The following is a 16,877-nucleotide window of genomic DNA, read 5'->3' as shown; positions in this document are numbered from 1 at the left end:
TACGAGACTATGATTCGAACCATCTTTCTGTATCTTCTTCTTACTCCTCTTCTTCCTCCTCTTGGCTCATGGGAAGCCTGAAGAGGAAGAAGTCAAAGCCAGGCATAGTACTCTTCCGGTGGCAGTCTCCAGAAGGAATCTTCTTCTCATTTTCAGCTCCTCTGACCAAAGTGTGCATTTGAGCCAACGTTTCTCCTAAAACAGGGACCGGCTCTGGAATGGCTTTCCAATCCGCTTCATGGCGTCAAGACACCAGTGTTCTGTGACTGAAGCTAAACTGAGTTGAGAGAAAAGAAGTCTCATTTTATATATGATAACTGCCACACGGATGGTGTATGCAAGGTAGCTGAAAACTCATCCAATATTAACCTTAGAGGAACGGAGAGTAAAACTCAATGACTTTGCAGTTATGGATTGATTCTATATGTTTATTTCAGGAAAGTTAACCCAACAATTTGAAAAGAAATGGGGGAGAAGTGGCAAAAGTGTGGAGCTGGAGTGAGAGTAATCGCTAAAACGAAAACCCTGATCAAAAATAAATCAATTAAGGATGAGAGATTCTGGAACTCTATGTATAATAGACAGACAAGGGATGTGATGTATAAGAAACTGAGTTAAGATACAGGTATATCTCCCTCATAGATCATATTATATAAAACAATTAAGGGTGAGAGATTATGGAATTGTATATATAATAGACAGACAAGGGATGTGATGTACTGTATAAGAAACCGAGTTAACATGCAGGTGTCTCCTTCATAGATAATATTATGTTCTTACTTAAGTGTTTTTAATGCAATATTAAAGCAACATTATTGTTGTTGTTGTTGTTGTTGTTGTTGCTATTATTATTAAGAACACCAGAATTCTGGGCCTTGGCCCCACTGAGCCTGAGCTGCAGGGGAGAAGACAGCATCCCCAGCATCCTCCTGCTGCTGCTGCTGCTGCTGCTGCTGCTTCCCTGCCTGCATCCCTGCTGCTGGGTACCGGGCCGTACCATTGGCTCCTGCCCAGAGAGGGAAGCTAGGGTCGAGAGATGCTGAGCAGCCCCCCTGTCCCCTTTGTCCCGTGGTCTCTCCCTGGCTTGCTTTGCAGAGGGGAGGGAGCTACCATTGCAGCCGGGGAGGGGGGCGAGGGGGAGGGGGCGGGAGAGGCCCCCCGAGAGAGGGGCTCGTCATCTGGGCGGGGCTGGAGGCTGGCCATCCTCAGCCTCAGCCTCCGCCTGAGCAGCGCAGAAGAAGGCTCCGGGAGTTGGCAGGAGGCGCTTGGGGTGGGAGTGCTCGGGCCCCAGGAAGGCGAGATTAGGGACCGATAGAGCTACACAGAGAGAGCCAGCCAGCCCCTCTCGGCCGCCAGGATGAACTACCTCCGCCGGCGCCTCTCGGACTCCAACTTCATGGCCAACCTGCCCAACGGGTACATGACCGACCTCCAGCGGCCCCAGCCGCCCCCGCCCCCGCCCCCCTCCGCCACCTCCCCCTCCGCCGCCGGAGCCCCCCCGGGGGGCCTCTCCCCCGCCCACGACAGGAGCCCCGCCACCGCCCCCGCCACCGCCCCGGCCCCCGCCCCGGCGGCCCCCAGCCCCGGACCAGGCGGCAGTAGCAGCGGGGGCGCCGGGGGCTTCTTCTCCTCCCTCTCCAACGCCGTCAAGCAGACCACCGCCGCCGCCGCCGCCACCTTCAGCGAACAGGTCGGAGGCGGAGGAGGGGGCTCCGGGGGCTCCGGGAAGGGCAAGGTCCTCCTGGTGGTCGACGAGCCCGGCACCGAATGGTAAGCGGACCATGGGCACCGGACAGACAGGGAGAGGGACTGCCTCCACGCCCAGACACCCCTTCCCTCCCTTCTAGCAGCCATCCATCCATCCATCCATCCATCCATCCATCCATCCATCCATCCATCCACCCTTCCTTCCTTCCTTCCTTCCTTCCTTCCTTCCTTCCTTCCTTCCTTCTTTCTTCCCTCCCTCCTCCCTCTCCCCTCCCTTCTCATCTGCCTTCTTTCCTTCCTTCCTTCTCCCTCCCTCTCCCTCCCTCCCTCCTTCCTTCCGACTCCCTCCCATTTCCCTTCCCTCCTTCCTCTCTTTCCTTCTCCTTCCCTCCCCTTTCCCCCCTTCTCACCTTCCTTTCCTCCCTCCTTCCTTATCCCTCTCTCTCTCCCCTTTCCCTTCCTTCCCTCCCTCCCTCCCTCCCTCCTTCCATCCATCCTTCCTCCTTTCCTTCACTCCCTTCATTTGTTCCTTTCCCCTCCTTCTTTCCCATTTGTCCAAGTCCATTCCTCCCTCAAGCCTTCCTTCCTTCCTTCCTTCCTTCCTTCCTTCCTTTTTTATCCATTTATCCATCCTTCCATCCATTTGTGCTAATCCATCCTACTCTCAACCTTTCCTTCTCCCTTCCCTCTATTTGTCCAAATCCATTCACCCCTCAATCTTTCCTCCCTTTCTTTCTTTTCATCCAGTTATCCATTCTGTCCATCCATTTGTACACATCCATTCATCCCTCAAACCAACCTTCCCTCCTTCCCTTTCCCTCCCTCCCTCCCTCCCTCCCTTTATCCATCCTTCCATCCCTCTACCCATCCATTTCTGCTAATCCATTCATTCCTCAACCCTCCCTTGCTGAGGTTATTTATTTGTACTAGACACAAGGGTGCCATCCAACCTCCCCTCCCCAGGAATGCCAGTGTTATTACTAACAGCAGTGCTTTCCTTTCCTTTCCTTTGAAGCCTTGGTCAGTTTTATGGCATGAGCAGCAAGTTGTAGCTTTTCTCCCAAATTTGAATGTATGATGATGACGATGATGACAAATTGTTTTAATGTTCAGTCGCAGCTTTCCCTGACTATCTGCATCTGTGATGTAAACAGCAGCGTTCTTTAGCGCTAATCCATCGGGGCTTACATCAGTGCTCAGTGTTGTCCTTTTGTCATAATGGATAAGCCAGCTCCCTCTCCCTCTCCCTCCCTCCCTTTCTCTCCTTCTCTCTTTCTTTTCCTGTTTTTACCACTATGATTAATTGCTTTCCTTCCTCCTGGTTTCATTAGGAGGAAGGACTTCACCATCTCTTCACATCATCTGTACCCAGCTGTGTTTCTGCCCTGAAATCCATTTCTCCGTCTGAGCCAATGCATCCACAAGACAGATCATTGGCATCTCAGTTTTTACTTTATTTTTTTTTTCTGTTGCACCTTGGGGGTTTTCTATATGTGTGTGTGTCTCTCTCTGTGTGTGTTTGCAAAACAGAGAGAGACAGTGCCCCAAACTGGCAATGATGGCCCATCAGGTGATTTTCCATTGTTTTGCAGAGAGGTTATTTATTTATTTTGTTTGCTTGTTGGAATGGTTTCAGGACCACTTTTCGTCTGCAGCATCCCAAAGCAGTTAACAACACCACACACACACACACACACACACACACATCCTATAAATGAAAGCTTAAGCTCAGCTCAAGGACACTGTTGGTTCCCAGCGTAAGCAGACCCATGGAATCAATGGGATTTACCTAGGTATTGCCATCTGACAGTTGATTCTGTAGGTCTCTTCTAGCTGGGATGATGCAAGGACACTGTCTGCCGGTTTATTGCAAAGAGGCAAAAATGCACTGTTGTAGGACAGAGATCCAAGGGTAATGGGAGGTATTCTCCAGGGAAATAACAACGGACATTGTAGCTGCAGAAGGGCTGATTCCAGGGCCTTTGGAATGCTTCTTTCCCTTTTAGAAGGATATTTCCAAGGGCTTACAGCAAGGCTGCCCTTTGTACTGCAGCTCAAACCAGTGGTAGACTGAGAAGTAAAAATACCACTGTCCTCTCAGGAGACCTATCAGGTTGGCTGGCCTCTCTCTCTTCTTTCCAGTTCAGCGATGGGATGTGTGCGTGCGTATGTGTCTTCAAGTCACCTGTTGACTTATGGTGACCCCATGAATTTCATATGATTTTCTTAGCCAAGGAATATCCAGAGGTGGTTTTACCAGTTCCTTAGTTTTGAGTTATTAAATAGGAGGCTGAGGATGTGAGCAAAAGGAGTGATGCTCTCTCTCTCTCCTCTTCCCTTCATGAATAACAAGGCAAAGGGGAATATCTCTGTTCATTTTGCAGGGCTCTGTTCAATTCCCAGCTCTGTCATTAAACCCACTGAGTGACCGTGGGCAAGTCCCACTCTCTCAGCCTAAGGGGAAGGCAACGGCAAACCTCCCTTGAAGAGATTTTGCCAAGAAACCCCCATGATAGGTCTGCTGTAGGGTCACCATAAGTTGGAAATGACTTGAAGGCACAACAGACACACGCAGACACACAGACACACAGTACAATCATTCATATTCTTCCTTCAAATAGGATGGGGATGAAGAAGAGCTAAAAGCCAGGACTGCACAATATACCAGGAATCTGTGACTCCCTAAATAAGCACTGAATTCTTATTGATCTCCTCGCAACTCCATATTTGTGAGCAATCATCTCCTTGCCCCAATATGCCTCCAGTTGTCTCAACCATTTGGGTTATCTTTGTGGTTGGCTCTGAACCCTACTTTCCCACTCTCATTTGTTTCTTTCTCCTCAGTTTTCTGAATGCCTTTGCTATGTATCTTCCCTTCCCATAGAAATGGGGCCACTCTGGCCTGCAAATTCACTGACATTTTGTCCTCCAGTTGCCCAGAATCCAATAAAAAGACATATGGCCTCTCTGCAAGAGGACTGAGATTTACTGGTTGGAGGATGCAGTTCCCTTGACATTTTAAGACTGGTCATAAAGCTAAAATTCTAAACTTGGGCCCCATTGGGAATAGATGCATGTCCTGGCAGGTAGCTAAATCGAATCGATCAAACCAATCAATTCTGTCTCTCCTGAGTGAGGTGTCTGCTGTCTTCTCTGTCTTTGATTCTTTTTTTTTTTAATAACGGTAGCGAAAGGAAATGAGAAATGAGGGAGTGTGAGGAATTTAAAGATATTTTGATAACCACACTTGGATGACACAAAAAGCAGGGCCAGCCCAAGACATTTGGCTGCCTGAGGCAAAACAAGATGACACCCTCTCCATGCAAAACACAGAAGCTAATTGTATCGACAGTTAAGTCTTACTTCAACCCTGGCAACAGGAGAGGATTTTCTACAACACCTCAAGGCAGCAGGCTAGTTTAAGGGGTTCAAAACAGAGCAAGATCTGTCCCTTAGAGGAGTGGAATGGCCTCAGAAAGAGCTCCTACCACTCTTTCAGCATCATCTTACCTGAGGCAGCTGCTTCGCTCTGCCTGATGGTAAAGCCAGCTCTGTCTGAAAAGATCAAAACCTCAGCTTGCCTATCAGCCCTTGTGTCCAGTATTTGATCCTGTCCTTCAGATGAAAAGGACAACACACACACAAGCAAGTGTGCGCGCACGCGCACACACACACACAATGAGAGGTTTTTGTTTTTTTTAAAAAAGGGATTATACCAAAAAAGCAGCACTCCTATTGAGCTTTGCAGCTGAGTACCTCGGGATATGTTTATGGCCCACTGTGTAACTGGATTAGAAAATGAGCTAAACAAATTTGTGGTAGACAGCTAGTAACACAGTGTCAATTCATACAACTCTGTGTGTGTGTGTTTTATATGGAGAAACCAACCTGAGTTGGTAGAGTCTGTAGCTGTAAGATCAACACATATCAGAGAATCCCCAAGTCTTCCCGCTGCATCAAAGTCTCCTGACAAATATAATGGTCCTTAATGATTTTGCCACAAGTGAAATAATGCGTATGTGAATCAGTACTGAGATAATATGGGCATATACATCATCCAGTTGTTGTCATTCCTAATGAACAGATGTCCATGAAGGAAAAAGAGGCAAGTGTGAAGTGGATGAGTGTGCGCTGCTTTCTAGATCTCCCCTGTAATATCTTGGACTGACCACTGCTGGGAACAGCATACTGGGTAGGATAGAGGATTGGACTGACACAAAGGTATTTTAAGGCCAAGTATATGGCAGTTTCGTGTTAACAACTGAAGCTGGATTATGATGTTCCAAGGCCATAAACTGAGTTAAGTTTAAAGGAACTCTTCCCCCCAAATTGCACTCTTCTAACAAGTATGTAAAAAATCATAAAGTCATAGAATCTTAGAGTTGGAAGGGAATACTACGGTCATCTTATCCAACCTCCTGCCATGTACGAGTCAAAAACCAAAAGTATCTCAAAAGATGTCCTTAAAACCTCAATTTAAAGACCTCCAAAGATGGAGACTCTGCCACTTTCTTTGGTAATCTATTCCACCCTTGAACAGCTCTTACAGTATAAAAGGTTCCTCTGCATGTTTAGGTGGAATCTCTTTTCTTGTAATTTGAATCCATTGGTTCATATTCTAATCTCTGGAGCAGCAGAGAACAAGCTACCTCCATCTTCTATGTGACATTCCTGCAGATATTAAAAGGTGGCTGTCATGTCATCCCTTAGGCTGCATCTACACTGTGAAATTAATGCAGTTTAGCACCACTTTAACTATCATGTCTCAATGCTATGGGATTCTTGGATGCTTAAGTTTCTGAGCTATTTAGCCTTCTCTGTCAGAGAGCTCGGGTGCCACAAGGATTCCATAGCACTGAGTCATGGTAGTTAAAGCAGCATCAAACTGCATTAATTCTGCAGTGTGGCATCAATCTTCTCTTGTCCAGCCTAAACAAATCCAGCTCCCTAAGTTATTCCTTACCTTCAAGGTCTCACCATCTTTGATCTTAAATCTGAGGCCTTAAATCAGTGATAGGAATGGCTCCAGCAGTCCTAGCTAACATAATCAATGGTGAAGAATGCTGGGAATTGCAATTCTTGAAGGACACGTGATTCCCAACCTGCCACTGTCTTAAGTTGCTGCTTTCTTAGCTTGTGCTGAAAGCTGACTCTTCTAATGAGCATCTTCAGGTCCCAGTTGCTCACTGGTGGCTGCATCTTCCAAGTGCAGTCAAGGCTTCTCAGGCACTTAAGGCCTTTGAATTATACATTGAGTTTGATCTCCTGGCAAGTAAAGAAGCTCTGCTGTAAAAAAACAACCACCCAACAACCACCAGGCCTTTCCAGCAGCTGTCGACCCTCTCTGGCTTGCCACCTCTGAGGCCTTGGATGATCCCAGAGGCCGCTGGCCAGAGCGGACACAACCTCATTAGAACAAGCGTTGCTGCCTGTTCATAATTTTTATAGACTGTTCATATTTCATATTACCTCTGTAATAAACAGGCAGCCAATCATGGACTGAGCCAGTGCCCGTATTTTGTGTCTCGAGGGGCTCAATGGGAAAATTAGACCTCCAGCAGCATTTTTAAAAAACCAGTATTTTCATTTCCAGACCCTTGAGAATGGTAAAAGAAGATGTGCTGACTAAAAGCAGCAGAAAAGCAACTCCAAATTTAAAAGGATAAGATGGGAGGTTGGAGAAAATATAAGTAAGGTTGTTTAATGTTCTGTTGTTGTTGTTGCCTTCAAGTTGTTTCCAATGTATGGTGACCCTAAGTAAACCTAACATGCGCTTTTCTTGGCAAGTTTCTTCAGAGAGTGTTTGCCATTGCCATCCTCTGAGGCTGAGAGAGTGTGACTTGTGCAAGGTCACCAAGGCTTATATGGCCGAGCCGGAGTTGAACCCTGGTCTCCAGAGTCATAGTCTAATGTTCAAACCACCACAGTGATATTCTACAAATCTCTAAAACTGAACTGGCTGCTGTTGGGTGCTCCAGTGAGGCCCTATAGTGACTTTTCACTAAGGAACAGCTTTCTCCATTTTTCTCATTTAAGCAGAGCATGGTGAAGTTACTTTTCTGGACCATACCTAGCAATAGCAATAGCAAATACATTTCTATACCTCTCTAACTGTTTCTATATATTCCCTAACTGTTATTCCATCCTATGGAATCCTGGGATTTGTAGTTGTGGCACCAGAGTGCTCTGACAGAGAAGGCTAAATATCTCACGAAACCAGAAATCCCAAAATTCCATAGCATTGAGTCATGTCAGTTAAAGCGGTGTCAAACTGCATTAATTCTGCAGCGTAGAGGCAGGCTACGATTCCACTTTAGCTACCATGGCTCCATCCTATAGCATCCTGGGATATGCAGTTTAGAAGGGTACTTGGAATTCTCACCTAGAGAGCTCTAGTGCCTCGCCAGCCTATGATTCTCAGCATTCCTCAGAAGGTAGCCATGGCAGTTAAATTGGAAACAGTGCTATAGCTGTGCAGGGCGAAAGGGTCTCATGTCTCTAGGCAAGAATGCCAGTTGGTGGTAAGCAAAAGAATCTTACTACAGTATTTTCTTCCCAATGCAATCTCAGGGGTTTCAGGAGAGAGCTGCAAGGGAGAGGCCATCATTTCGGCTAGAGGACTTTCAGATGAAACCACGTTTGGCAGCTTTTCTCTCTGGCAGTCCTCTGCTTTAACAGCTATACGAGAGGCAGAAATTCTGCTGGGAATGCAAGAGTAGGAATGTGATGATGGGGATGAAAAAGCTTCATCTGTTGGCATCCTACGTCTGATGAAAGTAGGGTAACCATCTCTGGAAATAGATCTTGTTTCTAGCCTGAGTTTCTTGAAATCAGGGAACCAAGAGAGGATTTGGTTTTGTTGATGATGTAAATATGGAAGGCCAATTCTCTGCTGGTTTTGTCTGTCCTGGCCAGTCCAGAGGCAATAGGCTAGCCAGCCAATTGCATTATTATTTATTTACAGGTGGGCTGTTCAATAAAATGCTCCAGTGTATCCTGTGGAACTCCCTCCACAGGAGGCTAGGCTGGCTCTGCTTTCCTTCCACTGGCAGGCAAATACATTTTCTATTTAGAGAGGCTGTTGGTTATTAAACACTTTCTACAGAAGGGTCTGTCAATGGGGCTGTTTATGCTGTATTTTTATTAAAATGGTTTTAAAGTAGTGCTGTTGTTAATAAGAAAGCTTATTTGTAACTTTTGTTTAAATGATGACTAATTTTTTTAAAGTTGTCTTTTGTTTTAATACATGTTGTGAGCTGCCTTAGATCCCCTATTGGGAGAAAAGTTGGATTTTAACTAAGGATGCATCTGCACTGCAGAGATAATGCAGTTGACACCGCTTTAAGTGCCACAGCTCCATGCTATGGAATCCTGGGATTTGTAGTTTGTTGTGGCAGCAGCGCAACCTGAGCCCTCTAACAGAGAAGACTATGTCACAAAACTACAAATCCCAGATGCAGATGCAGCCTAAAAACTGTCCTCATCCTGTTTGGGGTTCCTGCCACCAGCTTTGCAGTTTTACTGTAATGTGTTAACAGAAACTTTGCCATGTTGGTCTCAGGCAGCAAATACAATAGGAATCCTTTGGCACTTTAATTAAAAGTTTAACAAATGGATTCATGGCATAAACCTTCAACCAAATCACATTGGAGAGACCACACATTCTCTACCTTTGCAGACTGTGGTGGAGTTAGAAAATCAGAGCCCTGTACAAAGCACACAATCCCTCCATAGTTAAGTTTGATGGGAGTAATTCTAAGCACTGCATCTTTTAAATCATATACAGGAGTAGAGTTTAGTTTTCTGCTTCAAATCACCTTAAAAGAAAGATTGTTGTTGTTGTTGTGTGACTTCAAGTCATTTTCAACTTATGGCAACCCTAAGGTGAACCTATCATGGGGTTGCTTGGCAAAATTTGTTCAGAGCATGGTTGTCATTGCCTTCCCCTGAGGCTGAGAGTATGTGACTTGCCCAGTGGGTTTCATAGCCAAGTGGAGAATTGAAACCTGGTCTCCAGAGTCACAGTCCAACACTCAAATCATTACACCGCTAGGATGCTCTTATTTATTCTTTACATTTATATATCACCTTCATTCCAGGAGCTCAAACAGTGTACACACTCCTCTCCCCCCACATTTTTTATTCTTCCAACAATCCTGTAAGGCAGGGTAGGCTGATGGATCATGATTTGTGCAAGGCTACACAGTAAACTTCATAACTGGAGGGCAGTCATGTTGTTCATATAACAAAATAAAGCAACATCCGAAATCTACAAAACAATGATAGCTTTATGGGGCCAACAAAAATGCACAGTATACATGTTGCAAGCTTTTGAAGCTCCATTGGCTTCTTCTTCAGGCAAAGGTATTAACACCAGGTCCGGTGCTCAAATCACTATACCATGTTGATTCTCATGGTTTACAGTTGTCATAAGTCAGAAGCAATGTGAAGGTACACAACAAAACCAAATATTTCTGTATGTAGAGAGATCTCTTAGCACCTTTGAGACTATGTGAAAGGAAGAATGTTGGCAGCATCAGCTTTTGTAGGCCTTAGTCTACTTTCTCAGATGCTTTTAAGTAGACTGAATTTACAGCACTATATAAATAAGGGTTAATAATAATAAAGGTTAATAAAGGTACTACAAGATCTCTCTACATACTGATTCTACAGACTAACATGGCTATATTTTTGAATTCTACAAATATTTATTTTTGTCCTATTTTTTATTTATTTTAAAAATGAAGAGAGAGTTCTACAAATATTTCTGATGAGAGGTGATGTGGTGTAGTGGTTTGAGTGTTGAACTAAGGTGCATAGCTTTGCTCAGGCATGGAAACCAACTTGGTGACCTTGGAGAAGTCACACTCTCTCAGCTTCAGAGGAAAACCTCTTCTGAATGAATCCTGCCAAGAAAACCCTATGGTAGGGTCTCCATAAGTCAGAGTTCACTTGAAGGCACCCAACAGTAACAACTATTTGTGAGATATTGGGGGGAGCAGGATAAGCTGTTACCCACAGATATCTCTCCCTTTCCGCTCACTGTGGTAAGTCCTTCCCACATTCTCTCTGGTTCCACCCCTGCTCCTTCTGTTCCTGGTTGGCATAAACCCCAAAGTTCCATCACCCTAGCACATGCCGCATGGATCATATGCCAGCCACCATCCAGACTTTCTTGGCATGGGGATGCCAGCTCCTTAGAGGTTGGAGGATGCAAATACTGGGACAGGATGGCCCACAAAACTGTGGACCTGCCATTTTCTACTGAAAGAGAGGCTTCTGTGTCTGGGGATCAGGAGGCTGGATAGAGGAACAGAAACACATACATGAGCCAAGTATATTCTGTAATTAGCAAGATGTGATTTCGCCAGGATGAGTATGTCAAATCCAGGAAAACGCTGCCAAGGTTGAAATTGTCATAGTAGGCCAATTGGCCATCTGTTCTTCATTTGCATCTAACTCTATCTATCTATCTATCTATCTATCTATCTATCTATCTATCTAGTTATTATGATTGCCATCATTATCATCCTGACTTTTCCCCAAGGAGCTCAAGGCTGCAAGCATAGTCTTCCTCACAGTTTTTTTTTTTGTCCACACAACAATGCTGTCAGGTAGGCTAGGTTGAGAGATTGTGACTGGCCCTCAGTTCTTTAGTGAGCCTCAGGACTGAGTAGGGATTTGAACCCAGGTTTCCCTAGTCCTAGCACCATAAACTAGTACACCACAGCTGGCTAGTCACTTAAAGCTCCTATAAACTATCTTAATCTAAAGAATTCAAAGCCACAGGATGTAGTCAGAGCAGCTAAACATTACTCCTTTGGACCACAACTCCCAGATTTCCCCACTAGGTAAGGGGATTCTGGGGGTTGTAGTCCAACAAGTCCCAGATTCCAGAAATTATAGCCCAAAACCTTTTCTAAACTTTGGACACAATGGAAGTGTTTGGTTTAGACAGTCCTTAATGAATGGGCGAGGGAGGTTCATGGAAGACTGATCCATGAAGTGCTAGTCATGACTACTAACACAAACAAGCTAAATGCAGGGAATGATGTGCCTTCTAGATATTGTTGAGCTGCAACTCCCAGTATCCCTCACCATTAGCACTGCTGGGAGATGAAGTTCAATAATGTCTGGAGGGTTACACAATTCCCATGCCTAACTAAATGAAATCTTCATGTGTTCAAGGGGATAGTAAAAGGGAATAGCAGAGAGCCATTACTTTTACATCAAGGGAGGACAACTATGATGAGACTTGGGACTATTTCCAAATTCTCCTTGACTGGATCCACTTCAGGCTGCATTTACCATTACTAGCAACACTGGACATGACTAGAAGTTCACCTCTGGCTTCTCAATTGGTTTGGGGGCTTAAAAACAAGGTGCACCCAACTCATCTTGCACTGGCATTAAAATAAGGCGCTCAGAATGACGTGGAAGTGCAATTGGGTCTTTTCTTAACCAACCAGGAGAGAAGGATCTCCTTGTTATTTTTGTTATTATTTGTCATCAGGCTGACCTCCAAGAGCCCTGGCCAATAACCGTCCAGCAGGTCCTGCAAACTCAAAGTAGCCGTAGCTTCCTTGATTGAGTTTTCCTACCTGTAGTGTTGTCTCCTTCTTTCCTACTGCCCTCCACTTTGCCAAGCATTATCATCTTTTCCAGTGAGCCATGTCTTCTCATGATATGTCCAAAGCACAACAGCCTCAGTTTAGTCTTCTGGGTCTATAGGAGTTCATGATTTGTTCTAGGACCCAGATATCTGTCTTTTTTGGCAGTCCATGGAACTCTCCTCCAGCTCCACATTTCAAATGAGTTGATTCTCTTCCTATCAGCTGTTTTTCACCACCCAGCCTTCACAGTCATCCATAGAGATCAGAAAGAGGGAGCCTGGGATGCTGCAAAAATAGCTTTAGCAGCTGGTTTGGGGGCCACACAATGCCCACATTTGATTAAAATTCTTCCTCTAAGGTCCTGAGAAGCATATGGCTGTCTCCTATGGGGGGGTTGGAAAGAACATGCTGGATCTGGTGGGATTTGTGTCTGACTCAGCATCAATTCTAATACTGTCAATGAATATTTTAAAAATGGCGAGGATTTTTCTCAAAAAGTGGAACAGACATATTTTAAAGAAATACAGAGTAAAGAATAGGATTCCATTCTTAGTATGTATGTATGTATGTATGTGTATGTGTATACACACACACACACACACTCTGTATCTCACTTTGCTGCAGCTGAATTGGGTGGACGAACATGCACATTTTGCTTAAGGTGTGCCTTAAGAAAGGGCCTTTGTCTTGTAGGAATGGTTTATTCCTCCCAAGGATCCCTGCAACTCTTTTGTCTGGCTTATGAAAGCGTGACTCAGAGTCACCCCACTGGCATCACAGAGGGGTATAATAATCATAACACAGCTGTATGTTAAGTACATTCGCTTGCATTCATGTCTCAGTTGGACTGAAGCTAACTGATGCAGTAGAGCCAGTGAAATGAAAATCCAAGAGAGTTTCCCTTTTAGGGGACATTTACGTCAAGCAGGGGAGAGAGCAAGGCTCAAGAATATCCCTGTAGTATATCGCCATTGCACAATTATAGCAGTTTGATACCACTTTAACTGCCCGGACCCCATCCTTTGGAATCATGGGGTTTGTAATTTCACAATGCATTTAGGATTTTCTTCTACAGAGCTATAGTGTTGTCATTCAGGGGAGTATTCTTGTGAATTCTAAGTGCCTCTCCAAACTGTAGATCCCAGATTCCATTGGACAGGGCTGTAGTAGTTAAAGTGGGATCAAGCTGCTAAAACTGTGCAGTTCAGACATAGCCCTGGTTGAGAAGGGAAGACACAATGCTGCATGGTAACTTCTTGTGCCCTCAAATCGCCTGCTCTGTTGGGCTGGCCTAAGATGGAGCAACACATTTTCAAATTCCCATCATTTTGTTTAAAATGAACATTGGCTCTTAAGCCAACAAAAGTTATTTCAGCATCAAGGGCCAGATGTCCCACAAGCACTACTTTCTGTTCCCAACAGTTACAGAATAATAAGAAATGTGATGTTTTTTCATGATGTCCAGAATCTGCTGCCTAAGGCAGCTGCCTCACTCTACCTGATAGTTGGGCTGGCCTGGATGCACTTCCCACTGAATTAAAATCTACTTCATTCCCCTCTCTTTGTAATATGTGTCCTAGGGAAGGGATTCTGCACAGGCACAGAGGCTGCAGCCTCTGGAGGCTTGGGCCACGGGGAGCAAGACTTGCTGGCATTTGTCACAGGCAGCTCTGGATTCCTGCTGGGCATGTTGTGTCAGGATGCAGACAGAGGCTCTTGTTTCACAGCAGGGCAGGATGGAGGGTGTCAGTATCTCCAGGGCTCTGGCAGAAGCATGGGCAGCCCTAAGGAGGTGTCACCGAGACCTCGCTTCCCTGCCGTCTCCCATCGGGTGTGCCAGTGCTGAGCAGAGCAGATGATCAAAAGGCTGCCTTGTACAACTTGCAGTCTCTGCTCACTTCCCTGGCTCTTTGTCCAAAATCTCATGTTCTTCTGAGCCTTGCTGGAAAGCTTTGGTCCTCTTCATATAGGGTGACCAGACATTCTCATTTCCCAGGACATCTCCTCCATATCAGCCTTCTCTCCAGGAGGAATTTCAAAATTTCTTCCAGTTTGAGCATGAGTAAGAAGCATGAATTGATACTGATAGTTTTCATGTTGTCATGTCCTACATTTTTCGTGACTGTACTACATTTTGTGATGCCTTGTCCTATTTTGTGATTAGGACATCTAGTCACCCTGTCTTTGCACTGCTCTTTCTCTTTTACACAAAATAAAACATTTATGTGTGTGTAGAAAATGGCTTTTTCTGCACAAAAATGACCTTTACTGTGCAGAAATATCCTTTTCTCTACAGAAAATAACAGCTGGCATCCTGCTGATATTCAATTGCATAAAATAGACTTGTGCTGCTGCACAATATTCATATTCTTGTGGAGGGGGGGAGATGTTGCTATGCCATCAGGAGCATTGCACAAGCACAGCCAGTAGTGTGGCAGTTGCACAAGGATCTTGATGCCTAACTTGTACTGTTACCCAATGGGAAACCTGATTGCACAACAAGACATCTTTTTGGAACCCAGTTGTGCATTGTATCAGTGACACATCTCTGTCAAAATTTCAGATTGATGCAGAATGTTGACCAATGTTTTCTGCACAGAAAACTTGCTTTCGGTGCAGAACATAGTGTTATTTGTACAAAAAAAAATCTATGTACATTTTTCATGAAGTCCCATGACATCCCATGCTCCAAAGACTTTTGCCCCCCCCCCCCCCGTATTCTTTGTGGTAGGGCTTTCCAAACATTCAGGAAACCCATTTCTCACCACTCATTCAATTTATTTTCATTCCTAGCGACTACCCAGCTAGGGAAACTCCTGGCTTGGGATTCTGGGAGTTGAAGTCTCCAGACAGTTTGGAGGCCAAGCATTCCCCTTCCTGGGCCAGCCTTTACTGCCTTGCCTGAAGGTTTCTGGGTAGAAGTGGCCCCTGCTAGACTCCCACTAGTCCACCAGAATGTTTGTTTTATCGGGCCACTTTGCTAGAACTGAAAGCTGGAGAATTGATTGAAAACTGAAATGACAAACTAGCCCAGTCTTGGCCTCACAGGGCATGATGACTATGCCCATTTGAAGCGTGGGCAGTTGCATTAGTATGCACATATAAACTGTGATGCCAGGGTGTTGTAAATATAAATGCATGCATATTGAGCTGTCATGTGGAGTTTTAGAGAGTGTCCAACAAAATTGCTCCAGCTGTCCATGTTTACTAAGGATTTCCCCCGTTCTTCCATTGCTTCTCCCAAACAGATCACTGTCCCTTTTTTTATCTATTTCCCCCCATTTTTCATTCATTCATTTGTATATTTTAGGTTAGTACAGTCAGCCCTCGATATCCATGGAGTCTTAATTCATGGACTCAACCACCCACGGCTTGAAAATACTATTCACTCCACAAAAACACACACACACATTCCTAAAAGCAAAGCCTGATTTTGAAATTTTAAAAATGGGACACCATCTTATTGTGCCATTCTCTTTAATGATACTTGAGCATCCACAGATTTTGGTATCCGTAGGGGGTCTTGGATACCAAGAGCCCACTGTACAAGATGCAAGGGTTGCCTTGAGTCCCAGCTTTAGAGAAAAGGCGGGGTATAAATAGAAGATAATTTTCTCTCTCTCTCTCTCTCTCTCTCTCTCTCGACTGAGATCCTGCGTCATCAGACATAACTGTGAAGATAGAGCTCCATCATGTAGTTACGTCTGACAATATCATCCCCCCAAATCTAACTTTTTATCCAGACAGCCCTCCAGTTGAAGGGTTTCTGGATTGCTGCAGATTGGGGTGCTGGGGAATGATGACTGCAGCACTCTTTCAACCATGGGGTGCTTCAAGACAAGCAATTGTGCCAGGATCCGACAGCTGCCTGCTCTTGAATTGCTCAAAGACCCAGAAAGTGATTCAAATGTCATTTCCCAGCATCCTGATATGCAGGACGTCAGAAATCTATCAGTTTGGGGAGCTGCCAGCCTGCAAAAGTACATTTTTGCAGTCAGCTGCAGTCATTAGCAACTGTAAACATGAATCCCCAGCATTTATGAGATCATAAATCCAGTGTACGATGTTGTAACTACCCAATAGAATGCCAGCCTTGATTTATATCCTTCTTTTCTTCCAAAATGGGACTCACAGTGGCTTACAATATCAGTTAAAATGACTAAATCCATAGGGGGTACCAAAGTTTAAAAAGCATGAAGTAATCAATTCAATTAAAACATTAATTTTAAAGGCATTAATGTAAAAACAATTCAAACACATAAAACACATAGTACATATTTATAAACACCACACCCGTTGCATAACTCTTTGCCCCAACCAGGTAAAGACTGAAGCCCTATTTTAAAAGGTAAGTCTTTGCCTCCTGGTGAAAAGAATAGAGAGGGAGCCAACTAGCTTTACTCAGGAGGGAATTGGATAGCATAGGAGCAGTCACCAAGAAGATGCTCTTCCATGTTCTTACCAGATGAGCTTGGGATAGTGATGGGATGGAGAGAAAGCCCTCCCCCAAAGTTCATAAGACTCAGGCAAGTTCATATGGGGACATCTGGGCGTTCA

The 16,877-nt window shown here is 44.8% G+C and overlaps 1 protein-coding gene across 2 annotated transcripts in view; it reads left to right on the top strand.

Annotated features, from left to right (window-relative positions):
• Positions 1-1,189: 1,189 nt before the first annotated feature.
• The window catches only part of SYN1 (synapsin I), a 123,534-nt gene continuing 107,846 nt past the window's right edge, over positions 1,190-16,877 (top strand). The window contains exon 1 of one of the 2 annotated variants that reach the window (XM_089483269.1): positions 1,190-1,770. In XM_089483269.1, coding sequence (XP_089339395.1) covers positions 1,358-1,770 — 413 coding nt within the window. In that variant the 5' untranslated portion in view covers positions 1,190-1,357. The remainder of the gene's footprint in view (positions 1,771-16,877) is intronic. The other variant, XM_089483261.1, reaches the window with a different exon arrangement.

Source organism: Sceloporus occidentalis, unplaced genomic scaffold (genome assembly GCF_023333645.1).
Source record: "Sceloporus occidentalis isolate IW3139 unplaced genomic scaffold, rSceOcc1.0.p SCAF_1, whole genome shotgun sequence".
Lineage (NCBI taxonomy): Eukaryota > Metazoa > Chordata > Lepidosauria > Squamata > Phrynosomatidae > Sceloporus > Sceloporus occidentalis.
The sequence above is the reverse complement of the archived record's forward strand: the minus strand, read 5'-3'. Positions and strand labels throughout refer to the sequence as shown.